The sequence below is a fragment of the Bacillus rossius genome, chromosome 15 (genome assembly GCF_032445375.1).
Source record: "Bacillus rossius redtenbacheri isolate Brsri chromosome 15, Brsri_v3, whole genome shotgun sequence".
Lineage (NCBI taxonomy): Eukaryota > Metazoa > Arthropoda > Insecta > Phasmatodea > Bacillidae > Bacillus > Bacillus rossius.
In genome coordinates this window covers 18292611-18314511 of record NC_086342.1, presented here as the reverse complement: position 1 = coordinate 18314511, position 21901 = coordinate 18292611, and the positions used below count along the sequence as shown (strand labels likewise).

Sequence of the window (21901 nt, the reverse complement as noted above, 5' to 3'; positions counted from 1 at the left end):
GGACTCGAACCTGAGACCCTAGCCGACGGCAGTTTTTATAAATTTTAAGTTATTATTCATATACTTTTTTATATTAATTTAACTTGTGAAAATTGTGGGAGCAAAACATTTTTATTTATTCTGAAAGGTAAAAATAAATTCTAATAAATCTGCGCAAATTAATCCATGTTTAGGTCTTTGAAGAGGACTGATCAAGATATTTTCTAGGTCTTTGCTTCTTACCACCTGAAACAGCAGAATCAGATGTGATTATCTTCTTCTTCTATGTTACCAAAGATTATATAGGAGTTGAAATTTGTCTAATGTCTTGAGACTATCACCCACACGACTTGGCTCGAACTGATTTTACTCTTCACGAACTAACATTCTGCCAATTACATACGCCATCACAATATTTTACAGTTGGTACGTAATTGGGACCACAAATGTATTTCTGCTTTTATAGTGTGCGTTCTCTATCTCAGTATTCGCTCTATGGTTGTTGCTGCTTGTTGTCTGAAAATAATAGTCAAATGACATATGTGTATCAATGTCAGATTAGAAGGATTTGTTTTAATGTTATTGACACATAGAAGATATTTAATGATTGTACACTCCATTAAATAATTTCACAAAGAAGCGTTTGAAGAAAGTTACGGTAAACGGTTTTCTGTGCGAACTCGCAATACTGTTTCTTTTATTTTATAACCGTTATCATTTACTTGAAATGGGGTAAGTGCTAACTTTTGCAAGGAAGTTGAAATTAAATGTAATGGTTTAGTTTTTTTGTTCAGATTGCTTTCCTTCTAATACTGTCATCGAAGTGTTTAGTGGCTCTACTGAAAGTTGATATGGTATGATAGTTTTTATCCTGGAGGGATGCCCACGGCTCAAAGTGGGACTTGATAACCCAATTTAACCTTAGTAAAATGAAGGGTTGTGTTTTTCTCTCTCGAGAAGAAGAAGAAGAAACAATGCGGTAATGAATTTAACTTTGTGCCTGGAGATTGCAGTGACGCTTTGGTGAGATGTGCGAGCCATGCAGAACTTCTTGTGGGGCAAGGTGGTGTTTTTCCTTGTCGCCGTTGTAGCAATACTGCAGGTGGTGCACCTGATCCTGCTGAGCCAGCTTGAAGCAAAACACCGTCTTCGAAGCAAGCATGACCGACAAGAAGACGAGTTTGCGCCGCTCAGAAATGAGGTGAGTTAAACCCAATTGTTTCTCTCTGGTTCTATACGCACGGAGGCTCTTTTTTATTAGAATAATATTAACATTTCTTCAATTCCTAGAGTGGTAGGTTACGATTATATTTATATATTCTAATATTTTGTTGGTTATAAAATTTTCATAATTTGGAATCTTTCTATACCCAAGATAAAATAATTCTCATGAAGTTTTCTTTCATTTACAGATACCTAGAAAAGACAACTAAGTTAAGATTTATTGAAACTTATTAGTAATAATATTTGGTATTAGGGTGGTTAGTCAGTTTTCTGTAAAGTGTGATTTGTTGCTATGCTTAGATTTTCCGTAGGCTAAAGGTAGAATCACAATGCCCCGACGACCCCGACACGACGAAAAATTTTCAACAGCCAATAAGAACCTGTTTCGTCGGGATGAACCAGGTTCTTATTGGCTGTTGAAAATTTTTCGTCGGGTCGGGGTCGTCGGGGCATTGTGATTCCACCTTAACACATACTTTGATGGGGCCAACATGTTGACAGTTCTTGCTTAAATATCTAAAATCACTTTTAAATTCAGTGTGTTTTGTGTGCGACTGAGGGTAGGAGCTTTGCGGCGTCTGTCGTCGCAGGGGGAGACGCTGTTTGCGGTGCTGGTGCGGTCGCTCACGCAGAGCAGCCTGCTGGACGCCAGCGGGGAGTACCAGGTGGTGCCGAACCTCGCCCCGGCCTCACGGCAGCCGCAGAGGTCGCCGGCGGCGGGCGCCGTCGCCGACATCACCTTGGTGACGCAGTGCTCCGTCAACCACCTGCACCACCTGGTGGCCTTGGCTCAGCGCTGGCAGGTGAGGTGCGACCCTGGTGTCTAAAGGCCAGGAAATGTAACAAAATCAATTGACTTATGGTGAATGGAAGTCCACCAGCCTTTTCAATATTGCATTTGGTTTCGGACCCCCTCACTTCAATTTATAGTCTCAAAATAAATATATGGTAATATTCTTACAGAGAGGCTTTTATGTAAAATAAAAATCAGACAATACTTTTTCTAACACTAGAGATGTTCCTATATTAACCCTGAAAACAGCAATTCTATATTCCTACTGGTTTATGAGAAATGACCAGTTATACGTTTCATTTCAATACCTTTGCATTGAAGCTGCTGCCACTTTTTTTTTTTTTCTTGTGTGGGTCGGTGTGTGAATATGGTTTGGAAGAAATTGAGTTAATTTGGGAAAATGGTCAATTACGTTAGGTTGGCTACATAAAAAAAAATCCTTCAAAACAAATTGGATGGTTGGTTAGGTTAGTAAAGGTACATCTTAAATTGGTAATTCCTAACCAACCATTAAAAATGTTTACAGTATTTTTAATTTTCCTATACTAACCAAACCAACTGTCCCCTACATAATTGTTGACTATTCACACAATTTTAAATTTTTTGCTCCCATTTGAATTGTTTGTGACTCAAAATACTACTTTAAATACAAGTGTTAGAAAACAAAGATACCATAATGCAATTTCCCTTCTCTCTCGGAACTCCAGCGGTCGCTACTTAAATACCTATGATGCCCTTCTCGAACCGACAAGAGCGGCTGTGACGTGTCGCGTCATCCCGGGCCGACCCGACACCCGAAACATAGAGAATGGCTAAGCTTATTCATGACACTCCATGCGGGGGCCTCTGTAAGCCCAGGATTCCCAGGCCGCTAAGGTCGAGGTGGGAAGATGCACGGGGAGCAGATGGGAGAGGGGGTTAGCGATGACTTTTGTAATCTGGTCAATCACGCACGGCATGCCTTACGTCAGTGGCCGTGCATGTCTACCAGCCAGAACCTGTCTGGGTTCATAACGGTATAAAGAAAAATTACTATGATATGAACAAACATTGTTTGAAAATTTTAATAAAAGTTCCTGAAATTGGTTTAAGAGGTAATAGTAGTAGACACCTGGAAGTATGCATGTCTGATGTCCAAGCAAACATATGTTTACAGTCGTCATTATAGAGGATACAAACACACAGTTGAAAATTTTTTTAGAGAAAGTATAGTCCTTTTATGAAGCACTACATAGAAAAAATATATAATTGGGTAGATGTGGGGCTTTTCAGGGTTTTGTAGTGATTGTAACCTCTCAGACGTGTTTACTGTAGTGGTGCAAATCTACACCGAGGATAAAATGCTGCAGGCAGGTGGGTGTACTCTCAACTTGTGATCGAGAAGCCAGAATACCACAGATTCCAATAAAGCTAGGTTTGTTTTGCCCCTAATTAATTAATTAATGTTAGTTTGATTAATTGAAACCCATGATAATTTTAATAGCAGAGCTTAATTAATGTTTGCAGCGTTACAATTTCCTGAAATCATTGAGTGAATTTTATAAAATAAGAAAAAAATTCTAAGTGATTAGTTTAAGATATTTAGCGTCTGATGAAATAGGAATGAGTTGATGTTTTTTTTTTATTAAAGTATGTTTGTGGTAGAACCTCGTCGTATCGAGCTGATGATAATCTGTTGGGGTTTTTTGCCGCAGGGCCCAATCTCGGTATCGGTGTTCGTGGACGACCACGAGATGTTCGACGCGCTGCGCGGGGTTGCCACGCTGCGCTACTGCTACTCCGCCGTCCACCACAACGTGTCCTTCCACCTGGTGTCCCCGCTGTCGGCCGGCGGGCGGCCGCTCTTCTCGGTTCCCCCCGACTCGCTGTCCCGCTGCGACCTGTCCGCCCTGGCCTCCGCCCCGGGGCGGCACAACTACGCCGGCCGCCGGCGCTTCCCCGCCAACCTGCTGCGCAACGTGGCGCGCCGCGCCGCCGCCTCGGAGCTGGTGCTCGTCGCCGACGTCGACATGCTGCCCAGCTCCGGCCTGAGACAGGTAATCCCGCGCCCCCGGCCTTCCATCATGCCTTGTTGCAGCCTTCGACGACCGAGGCCTGCGGGTCGGTTACGAACTCACACGCTGTATTCCTCACGCTCCAACCTGAGACAGGTAGTCGCTCCCGTGCCCCCAGCCTTCCATCGTGCCTTGTTGCAGCCGTCGACGACCGAGGCCTGTGGGTCGGTTACGAACTCACACGCTGTATTCCTCACGCTCCAACCTGAGACAGGTAGTCGCTCCCGTGCCCCCAGCCTTCCATCGTGCCTTGTTGCAGCCGTCGACGACCGAGGCCTGTGGGTTGAGTCAATTCCGCAGTATTTTTAATTAATTTATTAATGGAATGCATGGAAGTGAGGTCGCTGAATTTTTTTTAAATCTTCAGCTTTGAAAATGTATAATTTTTATTTTTCCTGTATCATATGGAAAAAAAAAAATTATCTGATGGTTAAGTACTAATCACATATGAAAACTTCCTTATTAATTTATAATTTTGGTTTGAACTCACTCGGAGCATCATCATTGTTGTCATCTCGACTCAGCATGTGTTGGGAATATGAGAAGTTATGTTACTGCTGTATTCTTCAGGCGCTTATGAAGCACTTAACCATGTTTGGTTATCATGAATCAACTTGCAGAGTGTGATTAGTTTTTTGTTTCGTTACAATCCGCGGGACTTGTGGGCCACTGTAAAATTCAGTGACGTCGAAGGCGAGCGACGACTTAGTTTTTAACGTGTGTGTTAAATACTTTGTTTTTTGTTTCAGTGATTTATGAACATTTATTTTTATATTAATTCAATAATTATTGGATTAAAATTTGTGCCATCAGTTTTGAAATACCTGTGTTTTGTTAAAACCATACATATAAGTGCTGCAGTAGCAGTTCCTAACCTCAAGTATTTTTTTTTTTTAATGTTAAACTTCATTGTAAGTAGGTTTGGCTCCCAACACTCCCGGCTATGTTAAAAGAAAATTGTGCCACTAAAATTTCACATCGCTAACCTCTCATTCATTTTACACCACCAACTGATTCATACGTGCTATATAACGTAGCATCGGTGTGATAAATACTGTTCGAAATGTGCGTTCACACCGATCAATTTTATTCAATTGTTGATTAATCACACTTTGTTCCAAAAAACTGTGACGTTCAACATTACATAAAATACTGACAATAATTAAATAACTTACAATTAATTAAAAATTATGACCTGTACAAAAAATCAGTCAAATTTATTGTCTAGTTTTATTTTTTAATTATTATTCCTTCCTAGGAAAGTAGGTGTATTCTGTCAAAATGGATTCTCAGTCATTCTATTCTATTGTAGGTAGTAAAATGTGTTTCCATGATGGCCTTCATTGTACAATTTTAAAAAGTGCATGTCTCAGTACAAGTACATACATGTATTTATTGTAATATAAAAATGATGAAATTATATAGACTCTATTTAACCCTGAAAATATCCCTTACTGCTTGGATCAAAGGAACCGTATGATTGAAACCCTATTATTTGTGATACCAACAGGACTTCTATGATTTTGCGATGCGAAGCCACATCTTTGGGTCGACTCAGAACGAGGACAAGACAGTGTGGGTGGTGCCAGCCTTCGAATCGCAGGAAACGGTGCCAACTCCGCAGACCAAAGCAGAACTGCTGAAGCTTTTGGACCAAGGGGACGTCCGGCCGTTTTACATCGAGCTGTGCTGGAAGTGTCAGGTGAACACTTGTCTAGTGTGTGGCCCAGAACGACTGCCCATTGCGAACTCAACCGAAATACCTGAGCAGTGTGGTTTGCTGTAGATGGAATCAGCTGCTTAAAGAAATTTTAATTTTGTAGGCCTACTGCAAAATAAGATGGCTAGTTTAGCTCTAAGTAATTATTGATTTTAATGTATTTGTTGCTGGTACTACATACCTGTATACATATACATTGACACTCATTAGTAGTGATGTGCGAGTCTCGGCATCATCGAGAACGAGTCGAGACAGAAATTTTCTCGATCTCGTCTCGAGATAATTTTTTTGGCTCGGAATTTTCGAGAATTTTGTAAACAAGAAATAGGTTAGGTAATATAATATATTGAGGCAGCATTTTGTGCTAAAAAAGAATTCAACAAAATAACTGCTGAAGAAAAGAAGACTTCTAGTCGACAACTTTCAATGTTTGAGTGTGTTGCAAGAAAACAGAAGCTTTGTATCAGCGATGTGAGGAAAAATCAAATAGACAAAAAAATTGCTATCATGATGGCTTGTGATTTTCAACCTTACAGCATGGTGGATGACCATGGCTTCAGAGGTCTAATCAACGAATTAGAACCTAGCTACGAGATTCCTTCGCGAACAACATTTTCAAGGACGGTTATACCACAGTTGTATCAAGAGGAAAGAACCAAACTGGCTGATGAAATTAGTACAGATGCCATCAATGGTCTGGAGTCGCTTTCTTTCACTACCGATACATGGTCATCTAGGAGACATGAAAGCTACATTTCGCTTACAGGCCATTACCTAACAGAAGAGTTCAAATTAAAATGCCATATTCTTGGCAATTACCACTTTCCAGGCTCACATACTGCAGATGCAGTACATGCAAAGCTTGTAGGGGCAATGGAAGAATGGAATTTGCCAACTGATCAAGTCCCAGTTTATGTCATAACAGACAATGCAAAAAACCTTAAATGTGCCATAAGGAAAACCTTATTTCATCATGTTCAGTGTTTTGCACATACACTACAGTTGGCACTGCACGATGCAAAAAATGAACATGATATTACAGCACTTTTGGCAAAAGGACGAGCTATTGTTGGCCATTATCGACACAGTAATGTTGCTCGTGAGAGGCTGCATGCACTTCAAGTGAAGCTAAACAAACCTGTTTACGAGCTACTGCCAATGGTGCCAACTAGATGGAATAGTGAATACACCATGCTGTCACGTCTTGTTGAGCAGCAGGTGCCCATTTCTGCTGATTTAGGAGAGAGCATGGCAGTGGAGAACTTCACCTCTAGTGAGTGGAAACTAGCTGCTAGCATTGCACATATTTTGCAACCAATAGATGAGGCCACAACCGAGTTATGTTACTCAAAGTTCCCAACACTGTCATCAAAAATCCCATTGATATATGGAATTGAAACAATGCTTACAAACTATGTCCAAACAGACCAATGCAAATCTGGTACTGCATTTGCTAAATCACTGCAAAGAGGTTTAAAATCAAGATTTCCTTCATATTCTTGTGTGAAAGAAGATCTTCTTTCAATGGCGCTTGACCCTAGATTCAAGACTGTGATATTGCAAGACCATGAAAAGTTGTTGTGCACGAAATACATCACTTCACATCAGCAACCTGAAAATGATTATCATCCTGAACCAGAACTGGAGCAGGTGACTGAAGCTAAAGAGACTTGCTCACTGTGGTCAAGTTTTGAAGTGTTGAAGAAGACATCACAATCATCGGTTAGGACTAAATCATCAAGTCTGGAGGAAGAACTAAAAATATATTTACGTGAAGATGTAATTCCAAGGAACGGTGACCCACTTACCTGGTGGAAAAACAACAAGATACGCTTTCCAGCTCTGGCTAAAGTAGCAAGAAGGTATCTGGCAATACCAGCTACACAAGTTGAAAGCGAACGACTATTTAGTACTGCTGGAAACACTGTGAGCATTAGGCGTGAAAATTTATTGGCTGAAAATGTTGAAAAGCTGGTGTTTTTAAATAGCCGCTTTAGACCTTAAATTAGGCTAGCCACTAGAGTGTTCTTTCTTTGTAAACTAATGTTTCATTCATCGTCTTTTGTGGATACTTGATAAAATTATTGAATAATTATGTATGTTTGTCAGATTATTGAGTTTTACTTTTTTGGATCATATTATCCTGTTAACTAAAGTACAGATTTCTCGATCTCGACTCGATTCTCGAGAATTTTTAAATTGCTTTCTCGATCTCGTCTCGAATTCAAAAAAGTCTTTCTCGCACATGCCTACTCATTAGTAAATTGTAGTTGCAAACTGTCCTAATTCTTTTTTCACTGTTTTTATTTGATTTGGTGAGCTTGATTGTAATGTTAATGCAAAGTAATGGTTGGTAAATGTAACAAAATCAGTCTATATGATCTGTAGGCCGTTTTATACGTCCACTACCCTTTAGTCTTTGGTTTTCAGGCAATTAATTAAAGGGCCCGCCTATTCAGGGGTGAATTTGTGTTAATGAGGTGGGTTAGTAAATGTGACACTCTCTGATGTTCCAAGGATCTGAACTGATGTACAGATTTCAGCAGTAAATTGAATATGGTATACTATAACTATAATGCAAGTCCCTTGAGTGCTGTCCAGAATCTGTACTAGATATTTCATGCCTAAAATTTACTCTGAAAACATTGTGTTTATAGCCATCCTTCTAAAAATACAGTTTAAAAAAAGGTAACACAGAACTACTCATTTACCCTCAGCGTATTCTTAAATGCTTCTCGTAAACTGGTACCACTCATATCTTGAACAATTTTTAACTCACTGGTTTTTTTTTATAATTATTATTATTATTATTTAAAAAAGCTTTGCATACTTTATAAAAAGTTCTTATTCTTGTATAGGTTGTAAAAGTATTGCAATTACTTTACACCTTAGAATGTTAGTGCCCCATGTCTGGGGTCTCACGGTTTTAGTGTCTGATCAATATCATCAGGATTACTTTCTATGACCTATTTTATTGGTGTGATATGCACAAGAGTGTTCTTTTTGAGAGAGAATTCTGGGCAGTGGCGTGCCCAGCCTACAGTTTTAGGAGGGGCGGATGACAAATATTTTCGTGTGGAAAGGAATACCTCCCAGTGAAATGGGGAGTACAAAAATATTAATTTTTTTAAATCTTCCTTAGAGAGCTACTTCAAATTTTCTGACATATTAAAAACTTGTTAGATTAACAAGTATCTCTAAAACAAATGTGGGTATTATGTATTCTTAACTACACGCGTTAGCAGTTATATACTTACTTGGTGTGACAAAAAAAGAACTTTAATTTTGCATGCAAATAATTGATATAAATTTAATAATAGAAGTACTGGAGTGATATTATAAATATGGTTGGTAAAGTATAAATTCAATAAAATTAAAAATTTGTATATAAATACTAAATATTAATATAAACATAATTCTTTAATTTAGTAATATAATCAATATGAGTTTTAATTAATATTTAGTTTTGCTGGATGTTTAAAATTCTAATTTATTAAATACTAATGTACTAATTTATAATGCAAATAAATTAAACATACAGGAATGTAACTCACTTTTGAAAATACACTTGATAAAGTTCATAAACACAATTTCTACCACTAATATTTACAATAAATGTTTTGCAATACATGGACCACTAATCAATATAAATCGCTAAAGTATGTGATTTAAAAGCACATATATAATTTTAATTATTACTATGTAGCATTTTTTTAATCCCGTCAATTTTTTTCATGCTCTGCACACGCATTATAAAAATTCATTCCTATCATTTTTTTTCACTACCTCCCTAAAAAAGTGTTAACTTCGAAAATGTAAAAAAAAAATCACATTTTCAGAAACAAAAAAAAGTTGAACTGAATTCAAAAGTCAGGTGGTGAGGTATGACGTATGACCAGGAGTAGATTAATTTTGATCGCAGTTTACGGGTCCCCATAGACTGCCGCTGTGACAGCTACTTTGTCACATGTTGTACCTACACGTCTTGCAAGTGGTGCAGTGTGTTCCCTCGTCGCGCAGGTGCACACGGACTACGACGCGTGGCAGAGGGAACCCCCGTCGGTGGGCGTCGTCCCTTTGTTCGAAGTGCTGTGGAAGGACCCGTGGGAGCCGTTCTACATCACCAGGAACTCTGCTCCTTTCTACGACGAGCGCTTCAAGCAGTACGGCTTCAACCGCATCAGCCAGGTAACAGCGGGAGTAGGGATGGCGAAGCTTCATTGGCGAACAGGGCATTTTTTATGACTTGCTATCAAAGAATCTTGACTTACTAAGGGTATAAAAAAAAAACTAGATTCTGTTAACATAAAACCTCTATTTGCCAATCACAATTTGTACAGCAATCTAAATGTTTACAATTTTATGTTTATTTACTTAAAAGATAAAGTAAGATGTTAACTGTATAATAATACTTGGTTACTTTTAGTGGTCAAGTACGTAGATTCTTTATTTATTGGTGTCCCCAAATTATTTTGTCGCGTGCCGCTGGTTTGCCATCCATACCCTAAACGGCCTAAACCGAAACTCATTTCGTTACTAGCCCTTAAAAGTGGAAATATTGTGAATAAACAATAGTTTTTTTATTTGTGGTATTAATCGTTGCATTGTGGGTGATCTTACACAAGTGGCATGGAATCGGGAAAGTGAAATAGTAATTGGAGAGAGAACAAACTACTATTTTGATTCTATGACCATACTTGTTACCGTATTTACTCGCGTAAAGGCCCCGCCCGCATATAAGCCCTCCTCCTTGTTTTGTAAACATTTTTGAGAAAAAAATTAAAAACGTGTTTTTCTGGGTTTATCTGAGGGCAAGGCAGCTTGGCATGCATCAAACAACAAGCCATGTATTGTGAGCGGCGGGAGGTGATTTTGTAAGCGGCAGTGATACAGAGACTGGTATTATAGTTTGTCCGTTCTCAGTAGAACCTTTGAATATATATACTGTATAGAAGTTGCCAGCCCAGGTTAAAATTTCTAATACGGTTTTGAGGTAGTTGGTTAATTCACCGCCGCAATCGCCACCTTCTCTAGGGCATCGACTTGTGGTGGCCCCTAGCGGACAAGTGTCGAACTCTTCAAACACCCCTTCCCCCTCCTGTTGAACGACGTTGAGCTGAAGTGAATGATTGATGAGGGGTGCGGGGTATGACAGCAGGCGACAGCGCTGCGCTCTAACGTGTAAATAACAACTAAGACAATACAGGGCGTTATGACAGCCCACTGCAGCGGTGAAGTTCCCAAGATGCTCATCATACGCTCCTGAAAAACGTAGAGTAAATCCTATCCACTCGCGACTTCTATACAGTATATATATTCAAAGGTAGAACCGTCGTGAGGCATGCCAGACGTAAGCAGTTAGTCCTATCTCAAACGACATAAAGATAAAGAAAGCTGGACTCGGCGCTGCCGCTGTGTTGATGTGCAGTGTTGTCAGGAGAAGAAGAGGGGAAGTGAAGGAGGAAGGGAAGTGGGTCAAGGATTCTAACACTCCTTGGTCTGGTTCTCTCCCCTCCTGCTCAGCGCTGCCTCTGCCTCTCTCCCCTCCTGAATCATCGCTGCCTCTGCCTCTCCCCCCCCTCCCCCCGCCATAGCGCTGCCTCACCCCCCTGCGGAGTCGTTGCCTCTCTCTCCCTCCTGCCGCGTCGCTGCCTCCCCCGCCTCCCTCATTCGAACAAAGACGCACAACTTGAAAAGAAAAATCTATTTTTTCCTCCAAATTCGCGTATAGGCCCCCTCCCCTTTTTTGGAGTCAAAATTTGGGAAAAATTTACGCGAGTAAATACGGTACTATGAGAGCCAGGTGTGTTTCAATTGTTATGAATGAGATGCTACTTAAGTAGAAAACTATGGTGATTGTATACTAAATGTACTCAGTTTTGAAGACACTGAAATTAAATTTATGTGATTACAGTAGGTAAATAACTATCATCAATTAATTTTATTGTTAAGAGAAATTATGGACTGGGAAAAGAGTGTTTAAAGAAATTTATTAAAAATGTACTATACAGACTTTCTTTTCTTTAAATTATCAAGAACTCAATTGAGCATTTGAGTAATTTTAAAATAATCCTACTTGAAATATTATGGTGCAATCAGATCTAAATCTCAACATACAAAAAAAAAGTTTCCCTCCAACGCCAAATTGTTCTGTCCACTCCCCGTAGTTTGTAATAAAAAGTTACACTAATTTGAGCGTTGGGTTAGGGAGGGGGGTGGGAAGCGGGTGAAATGGTAGTTTTTCGCAAATATCTCAAATTATTCAGTTTAGCGCAACAAGTATTCTATACAAAAATAATATACAGGATAATTATAAAGTCCGTGAAACATTTCATAAAATCAGTACAGCGAGATGGAAAAGAATAACGTAACAAATTATATACCACGTGAAAGAACAACTCTCAAATTTTTTTTTAATGTAGCACCAAAAAGATATTTTAAAAAACAACCGACAGGGGCGCTAGTGCATGTAGTTGCTGAAAATGGCTGCGAACCAGGCAGAGAAAAGCCTTTTGTGTGCTTGAATACGCCCGTAGTGAATGTCCAAAGAGCTTTCCGTGGCAAGTTTAACAAAACACCACCAGTTTACAATAGCATAATGAAGTGGTACAAGAAATTCGAGAAAGATGGCCGTTTGTGCGACGCAAAACAGTCGGGTCGGCCAGGCGTGTCACAACAGACAGTGGATTGTGTACGGGACGTGATGGTGTGGAGTCCCTCAGCCAACAGTGTGGAAAATTCTTCGTAAGCTATTAAGAGTGAAGCCGTACAAATTGCAGCTTCTGCAAGCCATCAGCCACGATGACAAATTGCTCCGACTGTAGTTCTGCATTGCCATGCAGAACCGTCTTGAAGACGATGACTTTGAAAGCAAATTAATCTTCAGTGACGAAGCCACTTTTAATCTCTCAGGAAGAGTCAACCGACACAACACACGCATATGGGGGACAGATAATCCACATGCAACTCTCGAACACGTCCGAGATTCGCCAAAAGTTAACGTGTTCTGTGCCATGTCAAACAAGACAGTTTATGGCCCCTTCTTCTTTGCTGAGAGAATTGTCACTGGTATCACCTACCTCGACATGCTGCAATTGTGGCTTATGCCACAACTTGAAGCTGATAGCAGGGACTTCATCTTCCAACAAGATGGTGCTCCACCTCATTCATTACCACAATGTGGTACGAGATTATCTGAATGAGACGTTGCCACATCGCTGGATGGGCCGTGGGGCGGCCGCTGACCAAATGCTACTCCCGAGGCCACCACGATCACCGGACTTGACACCTTGCGATTTATTCTTGTGGGGATACATCAAGGATAGTGTTTATGTTCCACCTGTTATCACAGAACCTTGACGAATTGAGACACCGCATCGTAGCAGCTGCTCTTACCATCACTCCTGATATTCTTGGTCAGGTAGGGGCAGATTTGGACTATCGATAAGATGTGTGTCGTGTGACGCAAGGTGGACACACAGAGCATTTATAACTAGTGGGAAAAAAAATTTTGAGAGTTTTTCTTTCACGTGGTATATAATTTGTTACATAATTCTTAGCCATTTCACTGTACCGATTTTTTGAAATGTTGGTAATTACCCTGTACATTAAATTACAAACAAAAATAGTTATAGTGAACGGTTCTGGAGATATGGAGGGGGTAAAAGTGCCTATTTGTTGGAAAAACATGAAATTATCACTGTACTGAAATAAATCAACAATATCAGAATGAATTATATGTATTCAAGTAATGTGGATTTATATTACATCCCTACTTAGCAAAAAAAATCTTATTGGAAAAACAAAGTAGTCATGTTACTGGTAAATGCAATCTTAAATTAATGTAAAACAAGAATCAGGATTCAGTCCCCTCCAAACACTTCACCCTCCTCTTCATCCTCATCAATGATGAGCGTGTCTGTTAGCACATCCCAGGCCTGAGCAGTTGCCGCACATGGTCGAACAATTCAAACCACTCTTCCTGCACTCACAGTTACGCACACGATGAGGGAAAGTAGTTCTTGTGGAGCAGCGGGACTTGTAGTTGCATGAGGTCTCATGTGTTCCCCGATCTTCTTCCACCCCCACTCAAGCGGATTCTTCTCATTGAACCAGTGCTGCACCTGGTGGTAAACTCTGAATGAATGCTGCCTCGAAGCTGCTGAAGTGGGGGGAAGTGCAGCAAACTTGAACAACGAATGTACAGGCTGTTTTGCAATTGCCTGTAAGTAACACTGGTAGCGAAGAGAATCTAGCTCTTGTGTTCTTTGCTCCAAATATGGCAAAAAGAAAATGATTCCCAGCATCAGCCACTACTTTGGGGGTCGCTGAAGACAAGACGCTTCATGCGAAGAGCCTTGTTGGTCTGAACTTACCTAAATGCTGGAATTTTCCCCTTCTTGTAGATGGTTGAGACAGTGTCACATCCTGTGAAAGCATATACTGTACTGCGAAAAGAACATCTTCCATCTCCCCAATGCCTCGCTGTATGTTAGAAATGGAGTACACTTTTTCATGTTGATTGCCTTTCTTCGGTACCACCATTTCCTATTTGTTATCGGGGGTCGCGTGGACAGTCTGCAAGACTAATAAGTCTGCGTCGTCGCCGACTACGGAAGCTCCAAGTCCTTTCTCTGCTTCATCAATCGCTGTCAGCATCACCCGGTGCTTGCTGTACTGTGCAACCAGCTCTTTGCAAGTGCACTGTGAGGAGAGAAAATTAGTCCCATTTTGTTCTCAGCATTAGATAAAAATTCACTTTGACCAAGATTTACGTGAATTGAGTTTTCTACTTTCACTTCAACATGTGTGGTTGTCCTTGATCTGCGCAAGTGTTCTTCATCTTGAGGGCTGCTCGCGCGTTACCGGTGAATTTAAGATGTTAAATATGGGCGCCACCACGTGGAAGGGCACGTGGACCCGGCGGAGTCTCTCTCTCAGGGCGTTACGTAGCCCAAGTGGGGACGAGTTACCAGCCCTTTCTATCCTACCTTTCCAGACCTGGCCCGCTCTAGGCGTCGGGCACGCCACACTCCTAGGCTAAGTCACTCACCACGTGGTTAAATAAAATACTCAGTTTATATTTTATTCCCAGATTTAATTTCACTAACACGTTATCTCCACGTCCGTTACACGTTACACGGTAGAAAAAGCCTGAGGCACGAATCGACTTAGGTGAAGGCATGGTCCACACACGTGGCCATGCTACAAAATTTACTTATTACACGATTGCTGAAAACTCGACTGAGACAATTAATTAATTAAACAGCCCGCTGGCCGAGAGCTGCCCCGAGGATGACGAGCGAAAGAGATTCAGAAATACTTAACGAGACAGAATTACTTGGTCAGTGCAGAACAAAGGTGAAGTCCCCGGGGTGCTGGCGCGTCTGCTCTCGGTCAGTGATGAAGATGGACTGGGGTGAGCTCATCGCTCGCAGGTGGCAACATGGCGCCCTTCGCGCCAACACAATTACCGTTACTGTATTCTACGACTCCGTGCCCCGGCGAAAGTTGAGTAAATTACAGATAAACATTAAAAATATATAAAAATTACTGACAATGGAAAGTTTGTTACTATTTACTTATTTAATGATAATTCATGTAAAAGCATTCCTACCCTCGTCCAAGTCCGTGCCTGTTCGGGTCCGCCCGGGCAACGTCTATAGTTATTTAAGGTAACCTATTTAAATTAAAGAAAACACAAGTAAATTACACAGCATTGGGGCGAAGATGGATGAAAACAACAAAAAGGCTTACAATTAATATTAACATAGCAATTTTAGGGATCGCCGCACTGCTTCTAAGCGCCCTCTTGTGGTAGTTCGTGGCGCGCAATTCAAACACACGACTACGTACATGGCGGTACAAATGCCGGGGAAGGGGAGAGGAATGTTGAGGAAACGGAGACTGACTAGGCTCATGGGGCGTAGCCCCGGCTGACGTCAATTGCCCCCCCCCTCGAATAGCCGGTCATGTCGACGTTTCCGCTGGGTCGCCTGTGGGCGTGGTCGCCCCCTTATCAACAACAGCTGTGCTTCCTCGCGATCCCTCGGGGTCGTAGCGTGTATCGCGGAGCCGGAACTGGGTCTTGTGACGCCCGGTCTCCCCTCTCTTCCCGCGGTGTTTCGTCTTCCTGCGGTTCGGTTACTGTCACCCTGAACGTGGAGTCTGCCAACGAGTAATGCAGCGGCCATAATGGCTCGTCCGGCGAACCCGGCCTACTCTCTACTTCCTCCGGCCACCTTATCAGTGGTTGGGATGTCGACTGGCCCTCCGTCACTCCGGGCATGTCCCTGAGAAATCCCCTGAAAGGCGAGACGTCACTCCCCGAGTCTTCGAACAGCCGCCTCGGCCGGACATCTGTGACTGCGAGGGGCGTCGCCTGTCCCGCCCCCAGGTCCGGGAAGCCTCTGAACCCGTCCCCGTCTGTTGGGGTGGACGTGACCAGCTGTGCGGCCGCCCTCCCGTCTGTCTCGTCCGCCGCCTCCGTCTCTCTCTGCCGCGTCCCTGCTCCGTCACGTCTCGTTCCCGTCTCTTCCGCCCCGCCCGCCGCCTCCGTCTCTTCCTGCCCCGTCTCCGCCTCGTCCGCCGCCTCCGTCTCTTCCTGCCGCGTCCCTGCTCCGTCACGTCTCGTTTCCGTCTCTTCCGCCCCGTCCGCCGCCTCCGTCTCTTCCTGCCCCGTCTCCGCCTCGTCCGCCGCCTCCGTCTCTTCCTGTGCCAAGCGCACATCGTCCCGGTGATATTTCGCGGCCCGGCCTGAGGGTAACTTTATCACGACCGCCGTGGGCCCCGCCTTGACCACCGCCACCGGGCCAAACCACTTTGGCGCCAGGCCGGCGCAGAAGTTGCGTCGGCCGGAGGAGAGGGGGTGGAGCCTCGCGTAAACCAGCTGGCCTGGTTTCAGTTCAGGGGGCGGGCGGGTCGTCTCGGGTGTGCGTTGTGCTTGGTAAGCTGCCTGGTTACGTCGCGCCCTATCGTGCGTCTCGGCCAATCGCCTCAGGCGTCCTTCGGGGCTCTCTACGTCCGGGTCCGTTTGTTGTTGCCGCACGTGATATTCCCCGGGGAGGGTGAGGTTCCGCCCCTGGACCATGGTGGCTGGTGTTTCGCCGGTTGCCGCGTTCACCCGTCGCCGGATGCAGTACAGAACGTCCGGGATGTGCGTGTCCCATTGGGCGTGGTCATCCGCGAGCCTCAACCGCAGTTGAACCTTCACCTCTTGGTTGCGTCGTTCCGTGGGGTTCGCGCGGGGGTGGTACACGGGGGTGGTGTGTAGGATTACCCGCCATTTTCTCCCCAGCTGCGCCCACCGGCGCCCGACAAATTGGGTGGCATTGTCCGACAACAGGACCCGGGGGTACCCCCACCTAGGAAAAAACTCCGTTTCCAGGCTGCGTGCAATGGTGCCGGCGCGGATGTTCGCCAGGGGGTAGGCCTCCACCCAACGCGTGTAGCAGTCTGTCACCACCAACAAAAATCTTTTCCCTCGGGGCGTGCGGGGATATGGTCCCATTAGGTCTATGGCGACTGTATGGAATGGCTCGGTGGGCTGCCTGGGTACCTGCTGGGCTGTCCCGTCGGTGCGGCGCGCCTTGTGCCTCTGGCAATGTTTACATCTCCTCACGCAGTCCCGTACAAACTTGTTTACCCCTGGCCAGTAGAACTGTTCCCGCAGATCGCGTCGCGTCTGGTCTGCGCCGGGGTGTCCGGCTAGCCTGTTCACGTGATACATGTCAAACACCTCCCGGCGGGTGGCGGCTGGCGCGAACGTCCGCCATTGGCCAGCTGTCCCCTTAGGTCGCGCCTGCAGTGTCCCGTCCAATACACGGTAGCCTTCACATTCTCCGCTCCCGCAACGGCGCACGATCTCCTGTGTGTCTGTGTCCGTGAGTTGGGCCGCTCGCACGTAGGCGTCTAAGTCATCAAGCTCCGCGCCTGGCGGTAATGTCGGTGTGACGTTAAGGTTTAGGGCACACAATGCGGCTTGGGTTGTCGGGGTGCGCGGGGTCCTGGGTATGCGCCCGCTGGGTGGTGGCAAAAGCTCCTCCCACTCCGCATCGTCACAGGCTGTGACGGTGACGTCCGGATCTCGCGACAGCTCGTCCGCTAGTTCGTTCTGTTTTCCCGGTACATGCTCGACTTCGAAATCTAAGGCCTGTAGAAGCATGGCCCAACGCGTCAGCTTCGAACGTCGCCCCTGCATCGTGGCCAGCCATTTGAGACATTGGCTGTCAGTTCTCAGTACGAATTTCTGCCCCTCCAGGTGTGGGCGGTAGCGTCTGAGGGCCCAAACTACGCCTAGACACTCACGCTCGTTCACGCTATACCGCTGCTCGACGTCGCCGAACTTGGCGCTTGCATATTCAATCACCCGAGGCTCGCCGTCGTCGCCGAGTTGTAACAGGATGGCCCCGATGCCCTTCTCGCTCGCGTCTGTTTGTACGATCAGGGGTCTGCCTGGGTCCAGCCGCGCGAGTAAGTGGCACTGTTGAAATCTGCGTTTTAGCTCGTCAAAAGCGTTCTGGGCTTCCACGGTCCACCTGAACGGACGTTTGGGTGACAGCTGTTCTGTCATCGGCGCCGCTACTACCGAGAACTCTGGGACGAAGGCTCGCAGCCAGTTAGCTAGCCCCAAGAACTTTTGCAGTTGCTTGCGCGTGCGTGGGGGCTCCTTGTTGATAATTACACTCAGCTGTTTTTCCGTGGGTCGGTTTCCGTCCGCGTTAACCACTAAGCCCAGGAAATCTAGTTCTGTGGTCCCCAGGTGGCATTTTTCGCGATTGCATGTCAGACCATGGCTCGCCAGGCGTTCCAAGACTAATGCTAAATGATGCGCATGTTCTTCCCACGTCTGAGACCAAACAATTATGTCGTCCAGATACGCGGCCGCAAACTTGCCCGAGTAGTTGTCTAAGACCCGTGTCATCATCCCTTGGAAGGTAGCGGGGGCGTCCTGTAGGCCGAATGGCATCGCGCAAAACTGAAATCTCCGCCCGTCTGGGGCTGTGAACGCCGTCTTGGGTCGGTCCGCCGGACGTATCGGCACCTGCCAATACCCAGATTTTAGGTCGAGGGAAGAAAATATCTTGGCGTTACCCAGGCCTGAAAGTGTGTCGGCCATGTTCAGCAGGGGGGGTGGGGCATTAATTGTCACTCTATTGATAGGTTTGAAATTGACACAGAAGCGTAGTTTCCCGTCTTTTTTTTCTGCCAACACGACCTGGAAATTATACGGACTTTCGCTAGGCTCAATTATCCCGTCATGCAACATGTCCTGAACCTGGTCTAGGATGGTCTGTTTACCAACGTGGCCGTAGCTACCGGGTGGGATAAACATTGGCTCGTGAGGATGGGTCGGGATGGCATGCTCAGCTATGGTGGTACGTTTCAGCGGGTCCGCGGACGCAAACACATTACACTGATGATCGAGGACCTGCTGGATGGTAGCACGAAACTCGGGGGGAACTCCGTGCTGGAACTCGTCGAGACTGACCTGGTTTACTGCTGGTGGAGTAGGCTTACCCAGCCCGTGGATGGTCCGCCGCCCCTGGGTGCCGACGTGGACGCAGCCGGCCCGGATGTCGATGGCTGCGTGCTGCTCGTAGAGCCAGGGTAGCCCCAGAATGACGTCATCACGTAACTGCTCCACCACCAGCGCCGTCGTGACGGACCGTTGGTCCCGCACGTCCACCTCCAGCGTCGCGACGCCCTGGGTGTAGCAGGCGTCCCCCGTGGTAGCCAGCTGGAGTTGGCCCGGGTGGTACTCGAAGTTGTCACGGCCAATCACGCGTGCCGCCACACAGTTGTGGCTGGCGGCGGTGTCAACAAGCGCGTGGACTGCGCGCCCGTTGACAACCACCGGAATGCGCAACAGGTCGGCCTCCGCCGCTCCCACGTGACCCAGGAGAGGCCCCGCCGCCGTAGGTCTGTTGTTGTTAGGTGAGGCGGGGGAGGTGGGCTGTCTTAGCGCGCCGCCCCCTTGCCGTCCGTTTCCCGACGGCTGCTGCGCCGCGAAGTCAGGCCGGAACTTGTTCCTCACCGGGCAGTTCTCGTGCCAATGGAACGTGCCTGGTGGACACGTGTGGCACTGAGGTGGTGGGCTGCCGCCGGTAGTCCGTCTCCGCCATGTCAGCTGCGCGTGGCCGCTCGGTCCGGGTTCGTCGCGCCTAGCTTGGTCTCGGGTGGGCGCCGTGTAGGGCACCAGCGCCTTGGTGTCGGCGGGCGTCGTGTCTTCCTGCTTGGTGCTCAGGGTGGCGTGGATCCTGGTCGGTCTGACAGCTCGTAGGTCCTGCTCTAAGACGCGCGCCTGTTGGACGAACTCCTCTGCCGGACGCCGCGTCATCGGGCGTAAATACGGGCGAAATTCCGGGCGCATCAGCTCAACTACCCGCTCCAGCACTCCGGTAGGTTCTTCTCCGGGAAACAGCCGCTTGTACAGACGTATTTTTTTCATGATAAACGCCTCCGCCGCCTCCGTCGCGCCTTGCTCGAGACAATACAGCTCCGTCCGCACTCTCATCTCTGTCTTCACGTCCGCGAATCTGGCCTCGAACAATCTCGCGAACTCGGTCCACGGCATGTCATACTCCTGGACGATCTGCCACCACGTCTTGGCGTCGCCTTTGAGCGCGGTGCTCACCCTGTTCGCCCACTCACACTCCGGCACTCCGTAGCGATTCAGGCGTTCCCGACACGCGTGTACAAATCTCCGCGGATCGTCGCTGGTTCTGCCCGCAAATTCCGGTAGCTCCACGTGTCCTATGAGAGGTACCCTGCTCCGTGGTGTGTCGGCGGCGTCTCTCACCGGGCTGCGGCCTGACGGGCCCGCTATTCTCACGTGGTGGCACCACTGGCACGTGTACCACCCGTCTTGAAAGGAGATTATTTCGGACTTCGCGAGACACGCCGTGTGCTTGAACGCGCGACAGTTCCGGCACCAGCCTCCCTCCCGCGTCTTGCCCTCACACTCCGCATCCGTGCACTTCCCGTGTCCCGCCTCAAACTGATCCGCCCGTTCTGCCTGCTCGTGGTTCGGCTGCGCTTCATACTGTCCTACGCACACGCACGTGTCCGTCCACGAAGAAATCGCCGTCCCGCTCACCTGGCGCGGTCGCGCGCACATAACACAATATAAGCTATTCTTTTGAAACAACTCACTTGCCTTAATCGCGCCCGGATTTTTGTCAAGTCCGTGGTTGTCCGACATGGTCGTGTGGTGGTGAGGCCGGTCGATTGCCCCTCTTCCCTTCGCTACGCGACGCGACGCGGATGGCGGTACACACACACACTGACCTGGCCCGGCTGCTGTTGTCGCGAGGAATGCGGCCACCTGGCTGCTCGCAGCGAATTCCTGGAAGCGCGCGCCCGGCTGGTCACGTGGCCGGCGCGCCAGAGTCCCGCTATACGCTCCGCGCGAACAATAGTTCCAGCGCGAACTTTAGTTCCGCGCGCTCCGCGTAACAACCGCCTATCTCACACGCTCGTACAGGTCTGGTTTTCGCGGAAGATGTAACTCGCCCCACGCTCTTGGGCGCCATTTGAGGGCTGCTCGCGCGTTACCGGTGAATTTAAGATGTTAAATATGGGCGCCACCACGTGGAAGGGCACGTGGACCCGGCGGAGTCTCTCTCTCAGGGCGTTACGTAGCCCAAGTGGGGACGAGTTACCAGCCCTTTCTATCCTACCTTTCCAGACCTGGCCCGCTCTAGGCGTCGGGCACGCCACACTCCTAGGCTAAGTCACTCACCACGTGGTTAAATAAAATACTCAGTTTATATTTTATTCCCAGATTTAATTTCACTAACACGTTATCTCCACGTCCGTTACACGTTACACGGTAGAAAAAGCCTGAGGCACGAATCGACTTAGGTGAAGGCATGGTCCACACACGTGGCCATGCTACAAAATTTACTTATTACACGATTGCTGAAAACTCGACTGAGACAATTAATTAATTAAACAGCCCGCTGGCCGAGAGCTGCCCCGAGGATGACGAGCGAAAGAGATTCAGAAATACTTAACGAGACAGAATTACTTGGTCAGTGCAGAACAAAGGTGAAGTCCCCGGGGTGCTGGCGCGTCTGCTCTCGGTCAGTGATGAAGATGGACTGGGGTGAGCTCATCGCTCGCAGGTGG

The 21901-nt window shown here is 46.3% G+C and overlaps 1 protein-coding gene across 3 annotated transcripts in view; it reads left to right on the top strand.

Moving 5' to 3' along the window:
• The first annotated feature begins 476 nt into the window (after positions 1-476).
• LOC134539519 (beta-1,4-glucuronyltransferase 1-like) overlaps positions 477-21901 on the top strand; it is a 31556-nt gene continuing 10131 nt past the window's right edge. The window contains exons 1-6 of one of the 3 annotated variants that reach the window (XM_063381608.1): positions 486-711; positions 940-1180; positions 1794-2006; positions 3691-4032; positions 5561-5752; positions 9791-9958. In XM_063381608.1, coding sequence (XP_063237678.1) covers positions 1019-1180; positions 1794-2006; positions 3691-4032; positions 5561-5752; positions 9791-9958 — 1077 coding nt within the window. In that variant the 5' untranslated portion in view covers positions 486-711; positions 940-1018. Of the gene's footprint in view, positions 1181-1793; positions 2007-3690; positions 4033-5560; positions 5753-9790; positions 9959-21901 lie in introns of all 3 variants that reach the window. The other 2 variants (XM_063381607.1, XM_063381609.1) reach the window with 2 other exon arrangements.